The sequence below is a fragment of the Rhodamnia argentea genome, chromosome 2, assembly GCF_020921035.1.
Source record: "Rhodamnia argentea isolate NSW1041297 chromosome 2, ASM2092103v1, whole genome shotgun sequence".
NCBI lineage: Eukaryota > Viridiplantae > Streptophyta > Magnoliopsida > Myrtales > Myrtaceae > Rhodamnia > Rhodamnia argentea.
The window spans coordinates 23,926,485-23,938,336 of NC_063151.1; the positions used below are offsets into that span (position 1 = coordinate 23,926,485).

An 11,852-nucleotide genomic window follows, 5' to 3' on the forward strand; every position below is an offset into this window, starting at 1 on the left:
TCGAAAGACTCAACTTTTCCAATTATTTACTCACTTTTAACCGTCAAATTTACCCAAATGTTAAAGTTGCTAACTTTTATATAAAAAAAAATTACCAACTTGTATTTGAATCCACTGTGAACGAGTGCTTCCATTCTAGGCTGGTTATACAAAATTGCATTAATATCAATAACGAGGTATCCAGGAATCTCTGTTCTTCAGAACGGTGAATGTGTGGGTTTGTTAGATTCTCACGAGTTAGATATATTCGAAAATGTTATTAAGACAAAAAATGTTGGGAGGTGTGGATTGATGGCTAATCTTTTAAAGTAGGAATATGGGGACGATCCTTTCTTACAATCATCATTGCATAAAATGAAGAAGTAGCTACTTCGATGTCATCTATCCGTGTCTCATCCTTGCAGGTAAAGAAGCTGCAAAAAGTTTCTTCCTCATCGAGTGCAGCTGGGCTGCAACTTTGTCGATGCTCATGCGTCTTCTGGCCTCCTCGACTGAGCAAGCAAGTCCAATACTATATATTGTTTCCAAACATTCCTGGAATATGTGGTTTCTTTCGTCAAGTGAATCTAGAGAACTGTTGTAGCTCTCTCGTTCGTGAAGAAGCACAGGATCAGTAATCTCCATAGCTCGTTCGGGCAGAGCCTCATCAACAAAATTATGAAGATTCAAATTATCTCTGAATATGTCGCTGGTGGGACTTAATCCCGTGAACATTTCTAATAAGAGGACACCGTAGCTATAGACATCACCTTCTCTTGAGACCTGGCTTCCGCTAGCATATTGTGCAGTTTACACATGCCGTGGTGTGAGAAATGTCAAAAATAAGAATTTAAATTCACAAAACAGTTTCTTGAAGAAAAAAATAAAACAAAAAAGACTGGTCTCTATAAGGACAAGTTGATAATGACAGGGGATTAACTTTCTTAGGAGGGAGATGTTTACCGATAGCGGCATAACCAATTGTTCCTCTTAAACCAGCAGAACTCATATTTGCTCTAGTGTCGGGCATGGGTTCGAGGACAACTTTCGTCAACCCAAAGTCACCAACATGTCCAACCATGTCAGCATCTAGAAGAACATTGCTTGGCTTTAGATCACAATGAATTATTGGGCTGTCACATTGATTATGGAGATAATCCAATGCGGAAGCCACATCAATGGAAATGTTTACCCTTTGGACGAGACTCAATTTCTTCAAGTTCCCGTCAACATCATTTGGAGCTGGATTTGGGTGCAACCACTCTTGTAGGCTACCATTGACCATGAACTCGTAAACTAAGGCCTTAAACTCATCACCCTTATAATCAATACCTAAGCACGCCGTCAAGAGTTTCGGAAGATTTATGTGTTTTATACACTTTAAAGCCTCACACTTAGCTTTGAAGCTCTTAAGAGCACCATGTTGCAGCCCCTTGTAGACGGACCGAAAAGTTCCGGCCCCAATCAAGTTAGTCGAAGAAAAACCATCGGTCACTTTTAGGAGAGTTCCATAAGACAGATTCAACGATGAATCATCCAGGCAGCTTGAAATCGGCTCATTTCTTTTCTGCTTCAACCAACATAGATATAGGAAAGTGATGACGAGAGTTACTCCAAGAAGACCAAAAAGGATGGCAGCAGTGAGTTTCAACTTTTGGACGACTCCTCTACTTTTGGAGTTTCGAGAGACACACTTGTGGAGCTCAAATTCAGGCATTCCTCCGCAAAGCTTGTCATTTCCGGCAACAAAAGTCGCACTCACATTCCTAAAAACTCCTTGAGTTGGTAGCTGGTCTTCCAAATGATTGTAAGATAAATTCAGCATTTTCAAATACCGAAATGCCTCTAAGAACTTTGGGATTTCACCATAGAAGCTGTTGTTGGAAAGATCTAATTCCTCAATACTTTTTAATGATCTAATTGGTTGAGGAATGTATCCATGGAAGAGATTACCTTGCATTCTTGGTACGGTCAATCCATCACAATTGCCTAGACTGCCAGGGACTTCGCCGTCCAAAACATTACTCGAGACATCCAATTCAACCAATTGTTTCAAGTTTCCGATTTTCATCGGAAGGACTCCACTCATATGGTTGCGAGACAAATTCACCTAGAGGAGGCTCCCAGCCATAGGCAATATAACCGGACCGCTGAAATTGTTACTAGAAAGATCTAGGCTTGTCAAGCTCTGACACTTATCTAACCATAAAGGAATCGGCCCTTCGAAGTTATTTCTGGAAACATTTAAGATAAGCAACCTATGCAGATTTTGCAAAGAGGATGGGATTATGCCAGATAGATTGTTGCCTGACAAGATCAATTCTGCAAGATTCTGAAGGTTTCCTAAATCGGATGGGATTGGACCTGAAAGAAAGTTGTCTTCCATTCGCAATGTCTGCAAGTTCACAAGATTACCAATTTCTCTCGGGATCTCACCCGATATCAGATTCCCGTCCGCTGTCAAGGTTGTAAAAGTAGCGGAGAAATTACCGATGCATACAGGAAGCGTCGCTCCAAATCTATTTTTTTGCGTCGCCAATAGTGTCAAGTTAGCGGCATTTGTTAGTGAGCAAAGGAAGCTCAGCCCATCTGCATCGGACCCTCCGCTACCTAAATGATTAGTCTCTAACGCGACCCGCCCAAGTCTACGGAGATTCGCCAACAAAGGCACTTTGCCGGAGAGCTCATTGGCTCCAAGTTGGAGAGATCTTAGATTTGTGGCATTAGAAATCGACGAAGGAATGGATCCAGTGAAATGGTTATCATAAATGCTCAAATCTTGAAGGTTCGGGAGAGTGAATCCTATATCTTCAGGAAGATTGCCGTGGATCTGGGTCATTATTACGTGGAGTATAGACAGCGAAGACAAGTTGAAGAAGGAAGGCGGAATGGTACCTGAAAGCCTGTTGTCACCTAGGCTGAGTCTTTCCAGTTTGGTCAGTCGACCTAGAGATTGGGGAATAATCCCACTCAAAGCATTTACAGAAGAAAACATCGTCAACAGAGATGATAAGTTGCTTATGGATGAAGGGATGCCGCCAGTTAATAAGTGGTTCTCAGACAAGCTGACCGTTTGAAGATTAGACAGGGAGCCTAGCTCCACTGGAATTCCTCCAACCAACTGGTTGAACCTGAGCATAAAATATACAAGGTTCGAGCAACCCGATATATTCCTGGGAATCTCGCCCGTCAGTGAATTATTGGAGATATCCAAGAATTGGAGCCGACGCCGCTGACCAATTTGTGCAGGGATTTCAGGGCCGAAGCTATTGTTTTGGAGCCAGAGACTTCTCAAGAAGCTGAGGTTCCCAATGTGAGGGGAGATGGGTCCCAAGAGTCCTTGGGAATTGAGGTCCAGTACAGTGACTCTGTGGTGTCGACCACTGAACGTGACCCCACACCATCGGCAGAAGTCTGTGGTGTCGTTCCACGAGTGAAGCAGCCCCAAGGGATCACCAGCAATTTCGGCCTTGAATGCAAGCAATGCAGGCCTGTCTGTATCGTTGGTAGCAGAAACGACCGCACCGAAGCACAATATCAGAAAGGCCGCGAAAAGAAGGCAAGAACAACGGGGTTGGGCACAAATGAGAAGCGAATGTCCCATTTTTCACCAGCAATAGATTGGGTACTAACTCGCTAAGGGAGGGCAAGAAGGAATGAGTGAAGTGATATGAATGAGATGGAGCAGCCTGAGCTACGTCTACTGAACAGCCTCACAGAGAAGAGCGCTCACAGAAGCTGCGTAGGAATTCGACCCACAAAATCCGTTCGAAAGTATGACGCAGCACCTTCAAGATGGTCTGAAAGCCCAAAAGACACGCTTGGCCACCCATTGGCAACACCCGTTAATTGTCAACGAAACCCGTTTGCGAGAGAATTATAATATGTCGATGCCGCTAGCCAGTGGGCACTCCATACACGTCCTTTTCCACGTTCCTACAGTGAATTTGAACCCAAACTGCACCTCTGTGGAAAAGGGCTCTTTGCGTGCTCATTCCGCCCGACATCCAAGACAAAAAATAAATAAGTTTAAAAAAATTGACTTTTTTACGCCCCAATTGACAATTCGTATGGTGACATATAATATTTGATCGTTTGTGGCCTCTCACGGTTATTGCAATTTTTCTTTTCTAAATATTAGTGACGACGTATTAATTGGTGTCATCTATGAATTAACTTTGTCGTGTCGAATAGGGTTTTTCTCGATAAGTCTCTAGTTTGTCCAAGTTCTATCTTTGCTGTGAATTGCTATCCTTACCTCTATTACTGTAATAATTGGCGGACAGAACGATTTTGATGATCGCAAAATCATTCCAACATGTTTAGTGCCCCAAGTTATTTCCATTAGTTCTCCCATTGTTAGGATGTATGTGCAATATTGGTGTGATATAAAACAGTTAACATATACCGGTTGGCCAATAACTCATTGACTTAATTTTTTGAGTGATCGTGGGCTTAAGAAGATATTTTAACGGTTTGGACTTGGACTCCCTCTTGGTAATCTCCCCAAGCGAAGGTATTGAGCTTTTATTGCGAGATCCCAACGTCAAAACAAGTTCCCCAAACGAATTCATGTACTTTTAATCAAGATAGGTGTAGAGACCCCAAAGATCCTCCACCACGAAGAGGATCCCAAATCATGACATAAAATGAACAATCAATTGGACTTAAATAGCACTTTCTTCGAGGAATCCACTCTGGTTAAGATCCTCCACCTTGAAGAGGATTTCAAATCGTGACATGAAATGAAGAATCCATTGGACTGGGGAGCACTTTCTTCAATGTAAATTTGTCCAGTTTAGATCCTCCACCATGAAGAGGATCTCAGAGCGTGACCTGAATTGAAGAATCAATTGATCTGTTTCTTCAATGTAAAAAATTCACCGCCCCCTCCATTTGTACTCCTCTTTTCGATTAATCGTCCACTAATCAAACAAAAGCATCCAATCAAGTTTTGCCCAGAAGATTCAAAGCATGAGTTATGTCAGAAGAGACATCAAACGGCAGTCGGCAACTTCTCTATGCACTGCTTCTTCCACAGACCAAGAGCCACTCAAGAGCAACTGATATGAGAAACTCAAGAACGGGCTGCATAAACTTGTTTTCCCTTCTTTCAATGTTCTCTCCACACGATTAACTTTATGAACCGTACGCGATTGGAGTAATTGCAAAATGTCTGAATGATTAGGCTCATTAGTTACCAACACCATGGTTTTCATTCAAATACTTGCCTTCCCGCCTTGTACTGATTTGACCTTGCGAGTAGAAGAGTTCATTCGAATTCTTCAAATTGTGATGTCAACGAGTGATGTTGCTTATGGACATCAAAGGATGGAATACGAAAGCCGAATAGCAATTACCTAAAGCGGTTGGCTACAAGACCAATCAAATCCCAAAACTTCGAGCTTGAATAATTGAACTCTGATGCAAGCCATTGCTTGTGGTGGTCATGACTTAAATCGAGTTTTTGCTCTAATGCGATGTTTGAAAATTCACCTCAAAAATTAGAATTGTTAAAATGCCACATTAATATAAGACCTATTGCAAGTTAGGAGTTTAGCGATGCAGTGTAGACCTTAACATAATAAAAGCTTTTACAAGTTGTAATAGAAGCTTTAAGTACATACCAGATTTAATCAAAAAAGCATGATGACACCCTGATAGCGATGGAGCCGTGGAGGGACCAGAGGGCAGAGACAGAGCTTGTAGAGCTCAGTGGGAAACTTGTCCCATTTTGTGTATATAGAATTCGTGTTATGGAGTCAATTTGGCTCATAATTTTGGCTTTTGACCCTAATAATTTATCGAACTAACAAAGAAGGTGCATGATATCAAGTTTAGCATCATGATTTAAAAAAAAACAAAACAAAACAAACAAAGGAAGGTTATAATTTAAAGGTTATTAACTTGTTTTGCATTTGTTTCATTATCTAGTTCTAATGCTCCCTTATCATTCCATTGCTTCAAGCCCTAAAAATTCAAAAGGAATACAACATTTAAAGATGGGTATTTTACTTATATATGACATGAAAGTACATTTAAATTTAATATAAAACTTAAAGCGTGTTTGATTGAATGAATTAGTTTTTCGCGGATTAGTTTTAGGCACCTTCATGCGTTTGGTTTGCTGAAAACGATAAGTCAATGAAAATCATTTACGGTCAAAGAAAATATGCATGCTTAAAGTAAGAAATAAGAATTCTATAATTTCAATGGGAAACTCTCCCATTTGGGGAAAATTGTCAAAAAAAAAGTCAACCTTTCACACTTTTGTCACACTTTTGTCAATTTAATCCTACACCTTTTAAGTTTGCTGATTCAGTCCTAAATATTTTTATGTTTTTCCAATTTAGTCTTATTGGCCGAAAATCGCCGACGTGAATGCCGATCGTCCTATGTAGCACCGCCGGTGATGATGTGGACCATTTAAATAATTGAATTTATATTTTTACTTTAGAAAAAAATTGAATTTTTTTAATCTTTTTTCTATTTTTATTTTTATTTCTGGGTTAAACGGCGACAAGAGCCGGCAAGCCCCGCGAGACCTTGGGCGAGGGCCACAAAGCCCTCGCGGCCACGACCCCTCAACCGCAGCCACGAGGGTTCCGCGGCCCTTACCCAAGGTCCGGCGGGGTTCACCGGCCATGCCGGCCTTAAACCCATAAATAAAAAATTGAATAAAGATTAAGAAATTAAAAAAAATAAAAAAAATAATTAGAAATTATCTACGCCGGTGCCGGCAGTGCCATGTAGGATGGCTGGCGTCCATGTTAGCGATTTCCGGGCAATAGGACTAAATCAACAAAAGGCAAAAAGATTTAAGACTAAATTGGCAAACTTAAAAGGTTTACGATCGAATCGGCAAAAGCGCTGAAAATGATCGATTAATGAAAAGTCATTTATGCTAAGAGAAATATGAATGCTTAAAATCAATAAAATGAATTCCCTAACCTCAAAGAGGAAAACAACAATTTTCCAAAGAGTATTTTTCTTTATCGTGATTTTTCCCGAAAAATGTTATAAAATGCCTTGAGTCTACTTTCCAAACTCATTAGAACAATATTAGAAAAGAACAAAAACCTAGAATGATCGGTCGAAATGGTTCTTTGATTATCAATCGTACTTATATCTTGATGTAGGGAGCGAGAGATGCCCCGTAATATGTCCCATTTCATGACATTTCTTGTTTCTACCCGAGCAAATGAAGCGTAAACTAACATAATAAAAAATTAAAGTTGGTATGCATACTGACAACAAAATGAGGTCATAACCTTAACGTTGATACAAATATTTTATGATGTGGCAGGCGACAATAATTTTATGATTCAATAGGTCATAACCTTAACGTTGGTTATACGTTTGTAAATCGCTCTAAAATCAATATCAAGGCATGCATTCGAATCTAGGTTCTTTAGTAATTTAGATAATCTATGTGATCTTTCGGTAAATTACCTATGTGGTATCAGGGCTAAGAGATAGGAGGTTTATTAGAATTCTCACGGAGAAATGTTATTCCAAAAAAAAAAAAAAGAATGTTAGAAAGTGTGGATTGACGGCCAGTCTCTTAAAGTACGATTTAAAGTAGGAATATGGGGACGATCCTTTCTTACATTCACGAGGAAACCAGGAAAGTCAGGCATTCAGCCTTTCCTTTTTCATACTCGAATAGCACTAGGGAGATTCATTGTATGAAATAAAACAACTTGCTGCTTTCGATGTCGTCTATCCGTGTCTCATCCTTCCATGTAAAGAAGTTGCAAAAAGTTTCTCCCTGAGCGAGTGTAGCTGGGCTGCAACTTTGTCGATGCTCATGCGTCTTCTAGGCTCCTCGACGGAGCAAGCGAGTCCAATACGATATAGTGTTTCCAAACATTCCTGGAACATGCGGTTTCTTTCGTGAAGCGAATCTCGAGAACTGTTGTGGATCTCTCATTTGTGAAGAAGCACAGGATCGGTAATCTCTATAGCTCGTTGGGGCAAAGCCCCATCAACATGATTATGAAGATTCACATTATCCTTGAAAATGTCGCTGGTGGGACTTAATCCCCGTGAACATCTCCAACAAGAGGATGCCCTAACTGTAGATGTCACCTTGTCTTGAGACCTAGCTTTCGTTAGCATATTTTGCAGTATACACATGCCGCGGCCTAGGAAATGTCAAAACCAAGAACTTTGGTTTCACAAAATAGTGTCTTGAAGAACTGAAAGAACAAAGAGCAGTAGCCTCCAGAAAGACAAGTTGTTAATCACAGGCGAAGAAGCAATAGAGTGAGAGAGAGACGTTTACTCGAAGCGGCATAACCAATTGTTCCTTGTAAACCAACAGAACTCGTGTTTGCTTTAGTGTCAGACTTGGATTTGAGGACCATCTTCGCCAACCCAAAGTCACCAACGTGTCCAATCATGTTGGTGTCTAGGACGACATTGCTTGGCTTCAGATCACAATGAATTATTGGGCTTTCGCATTGATTATGGAGATAATCTAATGTGGAAGCAAGATCAATGTAAATGTTTATTCTTTGGACAAAATTCAATTTCTTCAAGTGCCCATCAGCATCATTTGCAACTAGATTTGGGTGCAGCCACTCTTCTAGGCTACCATTGATCATGAACTTGTAAATTAAAACCTTAAACTCATCACTCTTATAATGCCTGAGCACGCAATCAAGACTTCAGAAGATTCGGTGTTTTATATGCTTTAAAGCCTAGCATTCAGCTTTGAAGCTCTTGAGGGTGCCTTGCAGCGTTAAATTAAGCACCTTCATAGCAATGACATTTTGATTCTCCTGAAGCAGCCCCTTGTAGACGGACCCAAAACTTCTGGCCCCAATCAGATTAGTAGAAGAAAAACCATCGGTCGTTTTTAAGAGAGTTTCCTAAGATAGACTCAACAATGAATTATCTAGGCAACTTGAAATTGGATCATTTCTTTTTTGCTTCAACCAACATAGATATAGAAAAGTGATAACCAAAATTATTCCGAGAAAACCAAAAGTGATGGGGATGATGAGTTTCATCTTATGGATAACTCTTTTACTTTTGGAGTTTTGAGGGACACAATACGGGAGCTCAAATTCAGGCATTCCTCCACAGAGCTTTTCATTTCCAGCGACAAAAGTCGCACTCACGTTCCTAAAAACCCTTGAGTTGGTAGCGTGCCTTCCAAATGGTTGTAGGATAAATTCAGCTTTTATAAAAAGTGAAATGCCCCAAGAACTTTGGAGTTTCACCGGAGAAATTGCTTTTGGAAAGATCTAATTCCTCAATGCTTCTTAATAAGCTAATTGGTTGAGAAATGGACCCGTGGAAGAGGTTATCTTGTACTCTTAGTACTTTCAATCCATCACAATTACCCAGACTACTCGGAATTTCACCGTCCAGGATATTTCCCCGAGACATCGAATTTGTCCAAATGTTTCAAGTTTCCAATCTCCATCGGAAGGACTCCTGTCAGATGGTTCCAAGACAAATTCAAATAGATGAGGCTCCCGGCCACGGGGAACATAACCGGACCCGTAAGATTGTTACTAGAAAGATCTAGGTCTGTCAAGCTCTTGCACTTGACTAGGTATGAAGGGATCGGCCCTTCCAAGTTATTTCCGGTGAGATATAAAATAATCAACCTACGCAGATTTTGCAAAGAGGATGGGAACTGAGGTCCAGTACCATGACTTTGTGGTGTCGACGACCGCACGTGACCCCATACAATCAGCAGAAGCCGTTCCACGAGCTAAGCGACCCAAAAGGGTCACACGTTATTTCAGCCTTGAATGCAAGCAATGCAAGCTTGTCCGTATCGTTAACAGCAGAAACGACTGCGCCGATGCACAACATGAGAACGGCAGAGAAGTGAAGTGAAGGAATGAGGGAAGTGATGATATGTATTGGTTGAGAAGCTTGAGCTATGTATTAAACAGCCTCACAGAGAAGAGCTTTTATAGGAGCTTCTGTATACATTCGACCCACAAAATCGGTTGAAGCAGCTTAAGATGGTCTTCTACTGCTATAATGCTTGAACGGTTGAACCACTTAAAGCCCAAAAGAGATCCCTGGGCGCACATAGGCACACACATTATTTCCCAGGTTCCTTACGGTTAATTTTAACCTAAATTGTACTTCCGTGGAAAGGGATCTTCATGTCCTGACTCCACTCAACATCCGAGATATAAATTAGACTTTTTAGCGCTCTGACGAGGACGGTTGACGATTCGTATCGTCTAATCTAAAAAAATTTATTTTTCTTTTCATTCATTTCACGGTGATTGCAACTTTATGCACTTGATCCTATGAAGAAGTTCTTCACAGGGGTGGATTAATATTAGTGAAAATGTGTTAGTTCGTGTCATCTTTGAATTAGATTTGTCGTGCCATGCGGGATTTCTCTCAATAAATCTTCGACTCGTTCAAGTTGGTCCCTGCATTGAATTGCCATCCCTAGCTCTATTAGTGTGACTCGTTGTGGAGAGAAAAAAAAAAAATCGATCATCGCGAAATCATTCTAACATGTTTAGTGCCTTACGTAAGTTGCAAAAGAAGAAGAGAGAGGATTAAGACAAAAGCTGATCATCATCATCATAAGTTGCACCGATCGCTGTTCCATCTCACATGTGACATATATGAAATGTATCGTGTAGGATTTCTCTCGATAAATCTTTTTATGAGATGTTTCAAATAGCAAAAAATCAAGTTCATTTGGAGTGCAATTGTCGGTGGCGATTTCTGACCGCCAGAGGCAGGGCGGAGTGGCGCACGTCCTCCTGAGACTGAGGCCGGCCCTGTGCCCCACAAGAGAAAAAAAATATAAATTCATCAACATCTTATTTATAAATATGAATTAAATATAATTATTCATATTCTACAATTGTTAATGTGTTTATATTATTCATTTTATAACATATATCTTATTTTACCATTAAGTGTGCCCAAATTTATTGCAAGTTATATGACGCAATTAATTTTAATGTATTACTTGTAAATAAGAATGTGCGATTTATTCAAATTTTCCAATTTTCACCACGCTTGTGCACCATTTCTATACTTTGAATTGTCATGCCACCATCTAACGTGGCACCGCCCCGTCGTTAGCCATATGGTGACATGTGCGGCCACCAATCGTTGACTGGGCTTCTTATGTGGCGCTGATGTCGGCATTTTTTTCAACTTATAGATTTTATTGTCATATTTGCACTCTCTCTAGCCCAAAATCATGATATTTCATCAGACAAAAAAAAAAATACTATGCTGGGCAAATTATGGAGTGCAGCGCAAGGAAACAATCAACGCTTGCTCCGATACCCATGCTAGGTTTTGGAGTTAGCGGAATCAGACCTTTCGTCTCATAATCAACGATCGTGTCAGTGGTCGAAGACGCAATCGCAAAACAAAAAAACACACCCAAGTTTGCACGGCCGCTTTATCCAATGCTAAAGCGCCAAAAAAATAGGGATGCCTAAATTACGCATGGTAAATTTCCTTGAGGGCTAAAAATGTGTTGGGTAAAATAGTCACTTTGATGATAAAAAGTGTGATTTCATATTAGATATCTCTTTTTTCTTGGTAAAATTACATACATAGTCGCTTTCTATAAATAAAAACATTAGCAAACCGATAAGTTATTCCGTAAGATCAATTTTCTGTTGTCAACAACCGATCTTATTATGGTTGATCTGATACAGTTCCCATTTACTAGTGAGGTAAATAAGTCAGCCATCGTAAATCGAGCTAAGTGAATGGAATGGAGAGAACATAACATCCTCCACCATGAATAACATCCTCCACCATGAAGAGGATCTCAAATCACGACATAAAATGAATAATTAATTCACATGCAAAATACTTTCTTCCAAAGGAAAATTACTAAAAACAATCATAAA

At 40.2% G+C, this 11,852-nt stretch overlaps 2 protein-coding genes across 2 annotated transcripts; both read right to left on the minus strand.

The window, feature by feature from the left end:
* Positions 1 to 381: 381 nt before the first annotated feature.
* LOC115727044 (probable LRR receptor-like serine/threonine-protein kinase At3g47570) lies at positions 382 to 2,068 on the minus strand. The gene is made up of 2 exons (XM_048273497.1): positions 943 to 2,068; positions 382 to 716 (listed from the first exon to the last, which is right to left on the minus strand). The coding sequence occupies exons 1-2, from the start codon at positions 2,066 to 2,068 to the stop codon at positions 382 to 384; spliced, it is 1,461 nt and encodes a 486-aa protein (XP_048129454.1).
* A 21-nt stretch (positions 2,069 to 2,089) lies between these two features.
* LOC115727062 (probable LRR receptor-like serine/threonine-protein kinase At3g47570) lies at positions 2,090 to 3,634 on the minus strand. Its single transcript, XM_030657210.2, has one exon. It carries the CDS (start codon positions 3,581 to 3,583, stop codon positions 2,090 to 2,092), a length of 1,494 nt encoding a protein of 497 aa, XP_030513070.1. The 5' UTR covers positions 3,584 to 3,634.
* Between the last annotated feature and the right edge of the window lie 8,218 nt (positions 3,635 to 11,852).